The sequence below is a fragment of the Microcaecilia unicolor genome, chromosome 5 (assembly GCF_901765095.1).
Source record: "Microcaecilia unicolor chromosome 5, aMicUni1.1, whole genome shotgun sequence".
Taxonomy (NCBI): domain Eukaryota; kingdom Metazoa; phylum Chordata; class Amphibia; order Gymnophiona; family Siphonopidae; genus Microcaecilia; species Microcaecilia unicolor.
Genome location: NC_044035.1, coordinates 271763004 through 271777795, shown reverse-complemented (window position 1 = coordinate 271777795; position 14792 = coordinate 271763004). Strand labels below are relative to the sequence as shown.

The 14792-nt window shown below is 42.7% G+C and overlaps 1 protein-coding gene across 4 annotated transcripts in view; it reads left to right on the top strand.

Annotated features, from left to right (window-relative positions):
- USP25 (ubiquitin specific peptidase 25) overlaps positions 1 to 14792 on the top strand; it is a 156994-nt gene that overhangs the window by 30379 nt on the left and 111823 nt on the right. For all 4 annotated transcript variants that reach the window (XM_030204216.1, XM_030204217.1, XM_030204219.1 and 1 more), the window contains exon 5: positions 1776 to 1938. In XM_030204216.1, the coding sequence (XP_030060076.1) occupies positions 1776 to 1938 (163 nt within the window). The remainder of the gene's footprint in view (positions 1 to 1775; positions 1939 to 14792) is intronic.

Below are 14792 nucleotides of genomic sequence, written 5' to 3'. Positions count from 1 at the left end.
CTGTTGAAGTAGGCCATTCTATAACATTACAAGGACTGATCAGTCAAATTATCTTACACATTAGTGAGTGTCTGCACTAGATCAGATGCACAAAGAATCAAGTTTTTCCCAAACTAAGAGTTAGGTGAACGGGACCTGTCATTTGTGAAGCTGTGTCCGTTTCACTGTGACCAATGCAATTTGGTAAATGAATCCAAATTTTTTCAGATTTAGTAGCTATGTGAAAGTCCACACAGAGAATTGTTTGGATCAAATTACATACATCCTAAGGGATTTAAAATGTGGTGTTCTTAAATGCCTCAGATTTGGTTAATAGGGTGCTCTGACAACTTCATTTAATGTCATGGCAAAAGCAATAAAAACATTTTAAATAAAGTTATTACTGTAGAGATTTCATGATTGTTTCCCATGATACTGAGGCGCCTTCAGATTTGATAAGGTATGCCATGGAAAAAGTAAGCACTGCCGAGTACTCAGGTCCAGAGTGGCACCTTGCAATAACAAGATACCGGCAGTGACTCTTAAATGTGCCAGAGCTTCTTTTGAGCATATTTGTAGTCACCCATGCCTTTCTGTTTCCTAGATATAGCATGAGCCCCACAGTGTAGGAATTGGCAAGTAGCATATAGGTCCTCTGGTTCGGCTTGAGGTGCTTCCCTACCTTTTTGGGCATGAGATCTCTCTCTCATTTCCACACTGCCATCTTCATAGAGGTTGGTGTGCTGCACAGCATCATTGAAAATGTAGGCATGCCTTGATCTTTAAAAGGTTTTGAAACACCGAATTAGATAATAAACATGTTGCCGTATTAGCTGGACCATGTGAAGTTTTGTTGTCATTACATAAGTTCTGAGATTCCTCTTTTGAGTCATCGTGCTTCTGCTGAGTGCCTTCTGTTAAAATCTATGCAAACACATGCACAAAGTTTTTGTATCTAACATAATGGGTTGTAGCTGCTACATCAAGTAGCCACACAACTCCCAATACCCAGGGTGAATTCTTTCTAAGGACAGCTCAAGCTTTGCAGTTGCAGGCAATAGCCATTTTGTTTCAAATGCCATTGGGAATTTGAAGTATGCTAAGTGTGATTGCACTTTAATTTAATTTGGGGATTTATAGTCTGCTTAACCATTAAGTTCTAGGTGGAGTACAGTTAACTTATACAGCATTAAAATAGTTTCCTTACATAGGACAGATTTAGAGATATAAACAATAACTAGTTACATAATTGGATCAAATACAAATTGGGGAGCAAGTACCAATTGGAAGAACTAGAGAAAAGTACATGAAAGGATATGACTGGAGTGCTAATAATTACTATTTTGAGATATCATAGTGAAATACCAAATTCCATAGACTCAGCTTTACAAATGCTAGTAGGTCAGGTTATCTGACACTACAGGTAACGTAGTCTACACTAACTCAGAAAATTGCGTGTTCAACAGATATAGAAGTCTTATTTTATGACATCTTTGGTGCAGTTTGTTTCAGTGAGATAACAGAAATGTGTCTCCCAGTATGTGTTTAGTTTATACAATGCTATAAACTACACACGTCACTTGGTGCATTTAGGTTTGCCAGCTTACGCCTGACAGTGACGTGGTGAAAGAAGGCGTGCCAATGCTGATATATGCTAGTATTCCATAAATGGAATCTTGGTGCCAAAATACCGTGTTTAGAATTGGTGCACGGCTTTGGGGTGCCTAAACTGAGGCGCCAATTTTATAGCATTGCCCCATTTGTTTTTACCCTTACTTGCATCTGTGATTTCTAAGAGTTCTAGAAGCCAGCATAGCAGAAAACAAAGCAAGTCTGAAGAGGACACACCCGGAAGTATGGAACGATTCTCCAAACCCCCATGATAGAAAGAGGCTGGATAACTGCCCGGTTGGGTTAAAGAATGTCGGAAATACTTGCTGGTTTAGTGCTGTTATTCAGGTAAGAAACTTAGCAGCTCTTCACTTTATTAGTTGGCTTGCGTTACAACAGAAGCGTTCTGCAGAGTCTGAATGAGAAGTAATGGCAGCAAGTGTCATAGGTTTAGGTTTTATTGTTTGATGAACTGCCTTTCCAGTTACCAGCAAAGTAGTTTACAGAGGCAAACCAATTAAGAAGCATATTAAAAAAAGAGGAGAAAACGTAAAACAACTGGTCACTATAAAACATCATCTAAGTACTTATGAGTTGGCCAAAAAGACAGACAATAAATAACAAACAACAAGCACACAGAAAAGACAGAAAGAGCCAGACTTGAATTAGTCTTGTAGGAATAAAAATTGATAAAACAGCATAGTCTATTTTTCATCCTGAATGCCCACCAGAAGAGCCCATAACTTTACCTTCCTCATGAATTGGGAAAAGGTAATATTCTTTATAATGTCACCTGGACTCTAAATAAAACCTACTTGGTGGGGGTACCTATAAAATGATTCTGGCTAGTTGATCTCAAGGGTGCACGATTGAGAATAAGGAACAAGACACTGTGCCAAATAACGTGACTGGCTAATAAGAGTGTTTAAAAATTGTTTGGACTGCAGGTGTAGCACAGTGGTTAGAGCAGCACCCTCTGACTGTGACATACTGGATTCAATTCCCACAGCTGCTCCCTGTGGGTTATGGCTAGTCAGATAACCCTGCCCTCCCCCGGGGTCAGACATCACGGGGAATGTAATTTTGCATGGAAATACTTTTAAAACAAATAGGAGGAAATATATTTTCACTCAAAGAATAGTTAAGGTCTGGAACTCGCCAGAGGATGTGGTAACAGTGGTCAGCGTATCTAGGAGTAGCCTAGTGGTTAGAGCACCAGTCTTGACATCCAGAGGTGGCCGGTTCAAATCTTGCTGTTGCTCCTTATGATCTTGGGCATGTCACTTAACCCTCCATTGCTTCAGGTACAAACTTAGATTATGAGTCCTCCAGGGACAGAGAAATACCCAGTGTGCCTGAATGTAACGCACCTTGAGCTACTTCTGAAAAGGTGTGAGCAAAATCCAAATAAATAAAAAGTTTGGGAAAGTCCATAGTCTGTTATTGAGATGGATATGGGGGAACCCACTGCTTGCCAGGGGATTGGTAGTATGGAATGTTGGTACTAATTGGTTTTCTGCCAGGTACTTGTGACCTGGATTGTCCATTGTTGGAAGCAGGATACTGGGCTAGATGGACCATTGGTCTGACCCAGTATGGCTGTTCTTGTGTTCTTAAAACTAAAATTAGCAAATTAAATTTGATTCAGCAAGAGAGTACACAAGTGGCTTCCATTCAAAAGAGGGGTTATGTGATCAAATTTCTCACCTTTTGCATAATAATCAAATAGGAGTATTTTGAATAAGATGTAAACATCTCAGACCAGTGGGCCAATTCTCATTGTCTGATTGATTAAAGGTAAAGATACAAATTCCCCAAATATGGGTGAAGCAAACAAATATTGTGAAGATTAAAAAAACATTAATTGGTTAGATATGAAATAAGGCTGAAATAATAAGCCCGAATCAGTGGTTATCCCCAATATAGTAATTTTACCCTTCAGTGGGATGGAAGTATTAGAAATCACAGGAAACCGTTCAGATGGCCACACAGCTGCCATTAGGGACATTCAGAAAACCAGATTGGCTTGTGGCTTCTAAGATTGCCGTTTGACATCCCTGGGTTACAGCACTCTGTCTAAAATTATTCAGTAGAGAGGTAGGCCAAATTTTGATAAGACAATCTGTAATTTCCTTAGCGTCCCTCCGGACCGGCCCAGAATGTGACTGATGGGTTGTGCACGCCTTCCAGCAGGTGGAGACTGAGAAAAAAACTGTGACTCTAGCCAGCCAATAAGAGCCCTTGCCAGTTAGAGAAAGATCCAGTAATCTCAGTCTCCAGCAGGTGGAAGGTGGTGAGTCCTTCAGTCTCATTCCTTTTTGTCTATTCTTATTAAGGTTATTTTCTGCTGAAAGGTTCAGGTTATTTCTGTGCATCTTAAAAAAAAAAAAAAACCTGCTTGGTAGGGGCTGAGGTCCGTGGGGGCCTCTGTTTGCCCCGGGGGTGTCACACTCGGGTAGTCGAGTCCCTCCCCCCTGTTCCTCCCTGAAGTAAAAGCATTCTTTGCTAAATTCTGATGCTTTCCATAGCAGACTGTTGTCAGGAACAGTCTGACTGAAGTAAAAGCATTCTTTGCTAAATTCTGATGCTTTCCATAGCAGACTGTTGTCAGGAACAGTCTGACTGATGTGAGTTTTCCTCCAGATCTTAGTTGTAAGAACTGTGGAGGCAGGGAGAGGCAGCTACTCAGTTAAAAAAAAAAAAAAAAGCCTCCCGGTCTGCTGTCTTGGCAGAGCCGTTTCTGGGCTGTAAAAACGAGCATGGCAGCTCCGTAGCGATCAGCTGTTGGCTGATCAGCTGTTTTCTATTTTAATTGTTTTTCGCAATGTCTGGGAGCTCCGTGTCTTTTAGGTCTCAGCTACGGGATTTAGGGGCAGCTGTGTGGGCCGGTGTTCCTTCACCTCTACAACCAGTACCAGGCTGCTGGTATCGATGTTTCGGCAGCGCCATCGGAGGGGTGTCTGAGTTCGTTGTTTTACCGCCGGTCGCGTGAGTTCGTTGTTTTACCGCCGGTCGCGTCTTTTCTTCGGTGCCGATTTCGGCGGGAAACGCCGCCATTTTGAATCTGTTTATGTTGGAAAGGCTAAGAGCTGAACCTAGTGAGAGAGAGCTGTCTGTGGCAGAAAGCCTCATGCTTGTTGTTTAATAAGGGAGCTGCTAGCTGGGGCAGTTTTACCCTTCCTAAGCCTCTTATGTGGGACGCTTATGAGGCATATAATCAAGTGGGCAGCAGTGCTCAGGACCTTACAGGTTCAGCTCTGGGCATAGCACTCTCGGCATTAGGTGATTCAGCTTCTATTTTTGCCCTCTCTGGGAACTATGGCACGATAACATCTCAGCAGGGTAGGCTAAGATAATGTTTCTAGCTTCCTAACCAAAATATTTCTGATGCCCATTTGTTTTATGCTATGTCAGCCAACATTTGCTCTGAAGCATGTTTTGCATGGCATCCTCAGTTAATATAAAAAAATAAATAAATAATAATAAATACATAAATAGAATAAATAAATAAACAAAATGGTTTCTCACTGTTTTCAGCCATGTTTCATTCTATTTTCTTCTCAATGCTGTGTCTGGGTTACTTTTATGGTGCTGAGGTACGCGAGGTCATGTAGCTTTACAGATTGGGCCAGTTAGGTTGTAGACTGGCAGGGATTACCTGGTGGAGAGCAGTATATAATCAGCTTGTCGCAAGCTCATCTTTCCTATCCTCTCCCTCCCTCCCTTTGCCACCTTGCCTGAGGGTGCGAAGGTCTGGAATAAGAAGCTCTTAATGTAGTTTTCAAATTTCAGTTTACAATTTTTCTTATGATTTTACTCCAATGCTGGACCATGTCCAGAAGGCAGCAGCAGCATTGCTTAGGTATGAGTGGACTGCTGTTTTCTACCGGTATTCGTTTCTCCTCTCCGTCCAAACTAGACTGTTCAATTCAGCCATGGGTAGAGCTTGTTGTCTCATTTGTCGGGGCACACTCATCCGATCAAGGCTGAATGAGACTATAAGAACATCAGTGTTGTCATTCTGGGACGGGCCGAAGGTTTGTCACGCTCAGCGTCCCATCTCTAACAGTAGCCACCTCTGTTTCCAGGCTCTCCACTGATTCTCCACTGAATGGTCTTGGGTTGCCCAGTTTAGTGCAGATGTTCATCACCGCTATCCAGTTTTAATCTCTTTGTATACTGTTTCCTTTGGGGTTATCCTCAACAGGTCGCCTAGGTACTGTAATGTTGCAGTTACAGGAGTTATACCTAGTTTACAATTTTGGCATAAGTCTGCTGTTAAGTGTCTTTCTGCTGTCTCACACATAACGGTTAGTTCTCCCGCTCTCAGTAATGAAGTGGTGCGGGTTCAGGCTCTCCTTGCTCGTAGCGCTCAATTTGTAACATTTCAAGAGAGGTGGGCCCAGATGAGAAGGATATGCATTCAGGTTTGTTCATCCTTTGTCAGATGTTTTCCTAGAATCTCGTTGCCGTTTCCGCATCACATGCCGGGGCCGTCAGAGCTACTCTCTGCAGATTTCTGCTCCTTTGAGCAATTTTCTCCTGTCCCTCAGGCGGATCAGTGGCAACTGATCGTTGCTCCATTTACTTTCTGGTTTCAAGAGAGGCACAGTTTTTTCCATCCAATTTTAGATTTCAAGGCGCTCAGTCAAGTCCTTTAAGTGCTCTCCTTTATGGCTGTGCGGTCAGGGGAGTTTTCTGACTTCTCTTTGGTTTTACAGAAGCCTATTTTCACATTCCTATTCGTTCTGCACATCAACGTTTTCCTTTGTTTTCTTTTGCAGTGCTAGTCCACCATTTTCAGTTTCAGCCTCTTCCCTTCGGGTTGGCATCTACTCTTCGTAAGTTTACCACAGTCAGGGTAGTTGTGGTAGAGGCTCTCACAATGGAGGGCATTTTAGTGCATCCTGCTTTGGATGATTTGTTGATCCGGGCAAGGTCTTCCCACAAGTATCTTCAGTTGGCAGCTTGGGTGGTACCATTCTTGCAGGTCCCAGATTGGGTAGTTAATGTGCAGAAGAGCAGTCTTCTGCCTTCTCTGTCAATTATGTATCTGCGGGTCAGGTTCGACACAAGCCACGGTCGCGTGTTCTTCCATCGACTCGGGTCCTCAAGTTGCAGACTCAGATTTCGTCGCTTCGGGCAGATTTTACTCCTTCGGTGGGATGTTCTCTACAGCCTTGGGAACCAGTCCGGCAGTTATCAAGGTGGTGGCCCGGCCAGGACTCACAAGAGATCTCTTCAGACCTAGTGGTTGTCGAGATGGTCATTTCAGAAAGTTTCGCTTCATCAAACTTTGCCTCTCTCACTCTAAGTTCAGACATGTTTATATTGGTGGTTTTGGGAGTCCAATTTGTTCGAAGGTATGCTTCTAGATCAGGCCAGATGGTCTGTAGTGACGACAGATGTTAGTTTCCTCGGCTGGGGAGCTCGCTGTCAGGGGCAGTTTCCTCAGGGTCTCTGGTCTCTTCAGAAGGCATTAGGGACCAGAGCAATTTCTTCTGGAGCTCCAGATGTGTTTTTCTTCTGAGAAGCCGAGCAGTTCCACTATGGTCAGGCAATGCCACAGTGGTCGCAATTTTCAATAGATCATAAGGTACGGGGAGTCTGCCGTTGCTGACGGCGCTCCTGCTTCATTGGGCAGAGGTCCATCTGATGGTTCTTTCAGCGGCTTAAGTAGCAGGGGTCCTAAATGTTCACGCAAATTTTCTCAGTTGTCTTCTGCTCCATTTGAGAGAGTGGTCGCTAAGCGAAGTTGCCTTTCGGCCGTTACTCGTTTGTTGGGGGTGCCCGGAATACTTCGGTTTGCTTCTGCCAGCAATGCAAAACTTCCTCTGTTCTTCAGTCGTCAAAAGGCTCCCTTAGCGCAGGGAATGGACAATCTTCTACAATCCTGCTCAGCCGGTCTAAGGTATGCTTCTGATATGTCGCTTTCTTCAGAAGGTAGAGATGCACAGGGGAAGTCTGGTTTTCGTGGTACCGGATTGGCCTCAGAGGACGTGGTGCGCCGATCTTCGACGTTGTTGGGATGGCTTTTTCTTTAGACTTCCGGTCCAGCGAGTTCTCTGGTCGCAGAGTCCTGTCTTGCATCCGGAGTCGGATCGATTCTGTCTTATGACCTGCATCTTGTTAGTACTATCCTGGTTAAGTAAGGTTATTCTGCTCAGGTCCTTGCATTTATGCTTTGCTCTTGTCAACGTTCTACGTCATTGATGGAGATGCGCACTTGGAGGATATTGGAGTACAGAGGTAAAGGCTTTGGGCCTATCGCTTTTCTGTGCTTCGGTTTCGCATCTTTTGTTTTTTTTTTTCGCAGCAGGGCTGTGATATAGGCCTTCTTTTGGTTTCTCTTAAGGTGCAGTTTCCGGTTTTGTTACAGTTCCGTGGTCGTATCCGAAGGAGGTCTCTAGTTAGTCTTCCGGATGGAGTCCGTTTTATGAGGACGGTTATTGTCCTTTGCCCTTTCTCACAAATTTCTTTTCCTCGTTGGGATCTGACTTTTTGTGTTTAAGGTTCTTACGAAGACCCCCTTGGAGCTTTTGTTATCCTCTACTTTGGCGGACTTGTCTCTGAAGACAGTATTTTTGATGGCTGTTGTTTCGGCTAGACGAGTTTCGCAGTTGCAGGCGCTGTCGTGTGGTTCTCCGTTTTTAGAGTTCTGGTCCGATTGGCTAGTGTTATGAACCGTCCCTTTTTTTCTTCCTAAGGTAGTGTCTCGGTGTTTTATATTTCTGAGCCGGTGCTATTGCCTGTCTTCGGTTCGCTTTCTGGTTCAGAAGAGCAGTGGTTTTTGAAGTATTTGGATGTCAAGCGGTGTTGTAGCACAATATTAGGTCTACTGATGACATCCGGTGATCTGATTGTTTGTTTCTTTTTTCTAACCACTACAGTTTAGACGTTCTCAGTCGTCATCAAGTTGTTTAGAGAACGCGTTTTATCGGCGGGGCTTCTAGGGTCCCATCCCATATTTTCACTGCTTTGTTACTTCCCATCAGTCACATTCTGGGCCGGTCCGGAAGGACGCTAAGGAAGGGTAAATTAGACCTTACCTGCTAATTTGCTTTCCTTTAGTCCCTCCGGACCGGCCCAGATCCCTCCCTTCAGATATCTGTGTTTGTTCGGAGCTGTGTTGTTAGTTTCTTGATCTATATAGTTTAAAAAAAAAAAAAAAAAAGAGAGAATTTTCTGAAAGGTCCGGTATGAAGGACCATGATATGTTTGAAGGCACGCACCCGTTGTTGGCAATGTGCCGGTGGCTGCTCAGGTTTTTGGATGCACAGTTTCTGTATTTCTTCTATGACTTTCCTTCTGCTTTGGTACTTTATTACTGGATCTTTCTCTAACTGGCAAGGGCTCTTATTGGCTGGCTAGAGTCACAGTTTTTTTCTCAGTCTCCACCTGCTGGAAGGCGTGCACAACCCATCAGTCACATTCTGGGCCGGTCCGGAGGGACTAAAGGAAAGCAAATTAGCAGGTAAGGTCTAATTTACCCTTGTGGAGCTTATTGAGATTTTACTAGTATAGTTGGAAGCTTATTTCTATCTGTTAAAACAAGAGAAACTAAATATGTCCATGGGTAAGGAGTAAAAACAAAGTTGTGTAATTTTTCCTGCATTAGAGATTAGATCAAGTGTATGGCCAACGTTGATTTGTCTGGGTTACGTGCAGATCCCAAGTCCATTTTAATCCTCTCTTGCTGGTTTAGGATTCTTAATTAGCTTCATATTTTTGTGGTATATTAAAAAAAAATACAAAATCGGCCTGAGAATATGATGATAAAGATAATAGGATCTATCTAATCTGCCCAAATTACTTCCTGCTGTACTACAGTAGACATCAGTCATTATCTTGTTTTCCCCTCACTTTTGTGTAACTAAGGATTTTCTGTTCTTATCCCACATTCCCTTGAATTGTTACTGTTTTTGCTCCTGTCAATTCTGGATTTGTTACTGTAAGAATGGACTTGTACTAATTCATGATTTGTTTGCATTTTTGTTTTTGACATGTCAGTATCTTCTGCTCTTTTGTGCTTCTTAGTTAGAACCGTGAATCTGTGCCTTTCACAGCTACCTGGAAACTCTTGTTTTGCCTTATTTTAAATTTTCCTCCCACACAACATGTGGGCGCTAATTCTATAAGTGAGCCTTGTGAAAAGTCCAAAAAGGTTCTTTTATGCCTGCTTTTACAAAGGCAACATATATGCCTACGTCCCTTTTATAAAATAGTCTTGTACAATTGCTCCCAGTAGGGCACAGATGCTCTGTCGCTCACATTTCCATCTGCTGTAAGGCAGGTATACATGTACTCATGTATTTTATTAAATACATCCATATGTTGCAACCCTGCCCAAACATGTATATGAGTATTTACCATTTTGTTGGTGAGCTTTGTTCTGTACATAAAATGTGCTTTATGTGCAGAAAATGGTTCTAAGATTGCCTTCATAATATATCTAGTTTGGTGATATTAGTGGTAGTCCTGGTGTGGAGGCCACATACTACGGCTTTTTCCAGAACCCTGTAATTTTGGGCCCTGAATCCTGCACAGAAGTCATCCTTAAGTGATTTGAGCCATGGCACTGCACATGGCTACTTGCAGCATTGGCGCCCCCTGCATGGTCTTAATAGTTCTACTTTTTCTTCATACAGCTGTACAGAACTATATTGAAAACCAGCCTACAGGTGTTCTGTTCCTTGATGGCTCTGGCTGTAACTGAATGGGACACTGGACTCATGGCCGTTGTGGGCAGATTGAGTGTCTAACCCTGGTTCTGGAGGCATCCCAGCCAGTCGGGTTTTCAGGATATCCACAATGAATATTCATGAGAGAAATTTATATGTAGTGAAGGCAGTGCATGTAAATATCTTATGTCTAAGGGGGCCTTTTACTAAAGCTTAGCTTGAGTTAATCTGCAGCAGGACCCGTAGGAATAAAATGGGCCCTGCTGCAGATAAGCTAAGCTTTAGTAAAAGACCCCCGAAGTGCTTTGAAAATGAGCCCCTAGTCTCATTTTGGAGGGGTCGGAATTTATCTTTTTTGCTGTTGCTCGATATAGGACACTCCCAAATTATGTGAAAACATTTTTATTGGTGATGTAACAATCAAGCAAGATACTACTACTACTACTTATCATTTCTATAGCGCTACTAGATGTACGCAGCACTGTACACTTGAACATGAAGAGAGAGTCCCTGCTTGACAGAGCTTACAATCTAATTCAGACAGACAAACAGGACAAATAAGAAATAGGGAATTACTAAGGTGGGGATGATAAAATAAGGGTACTGAACAAGTGAGTAAGGGATAGGAGTTAAAAGCAGTATCAAAAAGGTGGACTTTTAGCCTAGATTTGAAGACGACCAGAGATGGAGCTTGACGGACCGGCTCAGGAAGTTTATTCCAGGCATATGGTGCAGCAAGATAAAAGGAACGGAGTCTGGAGTTAGCGGTGGAGGAGAAGGGTGCAGATAAGAGAGATTTACCCAGTGAACAGAGTTCCCAGGGAGAAATGTAGGGAGAGATAAGAGTGGACAGGTACTGAGGAGCTGCAGAGTGCATGCACTTGTAAGTCAATAAGAGGAGTTTGAACTGTATGCAGAAACGGATAGGGAGCCAGTGAAGTGACTTGAGGAGAGGGCTACTATGAGCATAGCGACACTGGCGGAATATAAGTCATGCGACAGAATTTTGAACAGATTGAAGAGGAGAGAGAGATGGCTAAGTGGGAGACCTGTGAGAAGCAAGTTGGAATAGTCTAAGTGAGAGGTGATAAAAGTGTGGATAAGGGTTCTGGTAGTGTGCTCAGAAAGGAAAGGGCGAATTTTGGTGATATTATAGAGAAAGAAATGACAGGTTTTAGCAGTCTGCTGAATATATGCAGACAAGGAGAGAGAGGAGTCGAAGATGACCCCAAGGTTACGAGCTGATGGGACAGGAAGGATGAGAGTGTTATCCACAGAAATAGAGAATTGGGGAAGAGGAGAGGTTAGTTTAGGGGGAAAGATGATAAGCTCAGTCTTGGTCATGTTTAGTTTCAGATGGCGCTGAGACATCCAGGCGGCAGTGTCAGACAGGCAGGCTGATACTTTGTCCTGGATTCCTGCTGAGATTTCTGGTGTGGAGAGGTAGATCTGGGAGTCATCAGCGTAAAAATGGTACTGAAAACCAATGGATGAGTTCAGAGTACCAAGGGAAGAAGTATAGATGGAGAAAAGAAGAGGTCCCAGGACAGATCCCTGAGGTACACCAACTGACAGTGGGATAGAAGTGGAGGAGGATCCACCAGAGTATACACTAAAAGTATGATGGGAGAGAGAAGAAGAAAACCAGGAAAGAGCAGAGCCCTGAAATCCAAGTGAGGACAGCGTATCAAGGAGTAGGCTGTGATCAACAGTGTCAACAGCAGCAGATCGAGAAGGATGAGAATAGAATAGAGACCTTTGGATCTGGCCAGGAACAGATCATTGGACACTAGTAAGCGCTGTTTCAGTTGAATGAAGGGGGCGAAAGCCAGATTGAAGTGGATCAAGAATAGCTTGAGATGAAAGAAAGTCAAGGCAATGGCAGTGAACAGCACGTTCAAGTATCTTGGATAGGAAAGGGAGATGGGGCGATAGTTGGCAGGACAGGTAGGGTCCAAAGAAGGTTTTTTAAGGAGTGGTGTGACTACGGCATGTTTGAAGGCATCAGGAACAGTCGCAGTGGAAAGTGAAATATTGAGGATATGACAGATAAAAGGGATGACAGTAGGAGAGATAGTGTTAAGTAGATGGGTGGGAATAGGATCGGAGGAACAGGTAGTTAGTTTTGAGGAGGAAAGAAGATGTGTAGTTTCCTCTTTAGTGATTTCAGAAAAGGAGGCAGGGGTTGGAGGTGTTGAGAGAATGGACTACGGGAAGGAGCCAGTATCTCAACCAGGTCACCTCTACATGACAAAAACTGTTAAGAACAATAAATACAAACGGACAAAATACGTCTCACCAAGTTTTTGAAGTACCTCCCCCCCCCCCCCCCCCCCCCCAACTGAGTAGGAAGCTCCCAGATTAAAATATCCAACTTCTATTGACTTAATCTTCTGTGCTTGTTTCCATTCTTGACATTTTGTGTAGCAAAAAGCTCAGTAAGAGGATTCTAGAGCAGAAGAAGATGGGCAGTGTTGGTTTAAAAGCACTGGTTGACCCTCAGTTGCTAGTATTGAAGGTATATACATGAAATATAATCTTGGAGGTTTATTTATTTAAAAAAAAACAGCTGTATATGTTCTCAAATAAATGGTTTAGTCAGCTCAGCTGTGCACGCCTCTTTGACAAAAATAAAACCTACATCTAAGTGATCCCACATATGCAATAAATGACAGTTAAAATATATCTATATGCTGCCATCTGTCTTTAACATATTTGAATTTTGGCGAGCAGCCATGCTGTCCAATTTTAGAGGACTATGACATTAAAGAAAGCCTTGTGGATCTGTCTCCTTTAATGCTACTGATATCTGCTACAACTGGAATGATTTTGTAAACAGGAGGAGACTCAGATAGTATCAGCTACACAAAGCTATTTTTAAGCTTTCCCAAGGTCTATTTTGAAACCTGATACATTTTGAGTAGACATTAGAAGTAGGTAGTGATCTAGAGTGTGAGTCAGTCTGTGGTGAGCTGTGTAATGCAGGCAGCAACAGCTGAACGGTAAAGAGTACTGTTGATATTGCATATGTCAGTCCTAGTTACAAAATCATAATGTGTTTTGGTTTGTCATCTATTATTTCATGTAAAACCTTGTGTTATATACCTTTCATTCAGTAGAGCATACAGAGCACATCCCAAATAAATCCCATCAAAATGTACCATAGGAATCAAGTATAAAGCAAATGTGTGGGAAAAAATTAAACAGCAAATTTATAAATGTCATAAAATCATACAATAAAGTGTAATTTAGACCAGAATGTAAATTATAAGCCACTTTGAACCAAAACTTGTTTTTGGATAATACTGAGCTACAAGAATGCATAAATAAAATAAATACATAAATTATAGTTACAGAGAGGGAAAAGCCTTCTCAAGTACAATGTCATCTGCACCCTAGTCCCTCAGCAGAAAGCCAAATGATATCAGAATGAAAGACTTACGTTCTGGTTTGCCCTACATAGGAAGTTTACCAGATTACTAAGAGTGTTTTGCTTGGGCTTCCTTAATCTGTGACATGGGCAAGGAGAAGAGGAAAGAAGGGATAGTAATACTTTTTCTTCTAGAAAACTGATGACAAAGTATGACCCAGCTTTGTTGCTGTGTACTGTAAATATCTTGCTGCTACTATTTTAAATTTAAAAAAAAAATCCTTTTTCTATAAATTTCTCATATTAGCTGCTGCCTTAAATAGTTGAGGTGAAACATAATTCAAAAGTGAAAGTATGATTGTGGTAGTGTTATGTGATCTTAATTGCTCAGTCATTTGGAGATTCTACGCACTTTGTAAAATTTGGGCAGAGGCTATTGTATAAATGAAATAAGGCATTTGTGAGTGAACAGTATCAAATATTTGCAGAGTTTGAAAACAGTAGCTTGGGGGGGGGGGGGGGGGTACACAAGATTTGTCTTGTACCCCCAATACACACATGAAGTTTGGAAGCAAGTTTCACTTTGTTGCATGCATACTCTGTCCTATGTGGTTCCCTGTTTAGTACCTGTTATGGCTACCCCTTTACATTCCTATCCATAAGCCCTAGGAGCCCAGTTTGGTGTAACTTGTGCAGGGGAAATTTTGATGCTATTATTTGCACTGTTTATTTTCAGAACAGAGGTATTAGATAGAGAATGACACGAGGATGGGGACGGGGACCCGTGGTAAAAAAAAAAGTACCTCATTTTTACTGTGGGTGAGGGAGCAAAACTTTTTTTTACCACCCCACGGGAGTAGTAAAAAGCCTTACTCCTACAGTAGGAAAAAATAACACCACAATTACTTTGGGTCCGGCATCTCCTCCCTCCCATCCCTGTCTCCTTTTTCTACCTTTTTGAGCCACGAAGTAGATTTCCTCTTCCCCCCCCCCCCCCCCCCCCCCCAAAAGGCCTGCTTTGGGGACAGAGTCGGTGCTGGAGGGAAGGAAGGGAGGGTGAGATGCAGCATGTGGATTGTATATGGACACAGGGGGCACTGCCAAACATGGGAAGGGGTATATGGATATAGAGGGATGATGCTAGACATGGG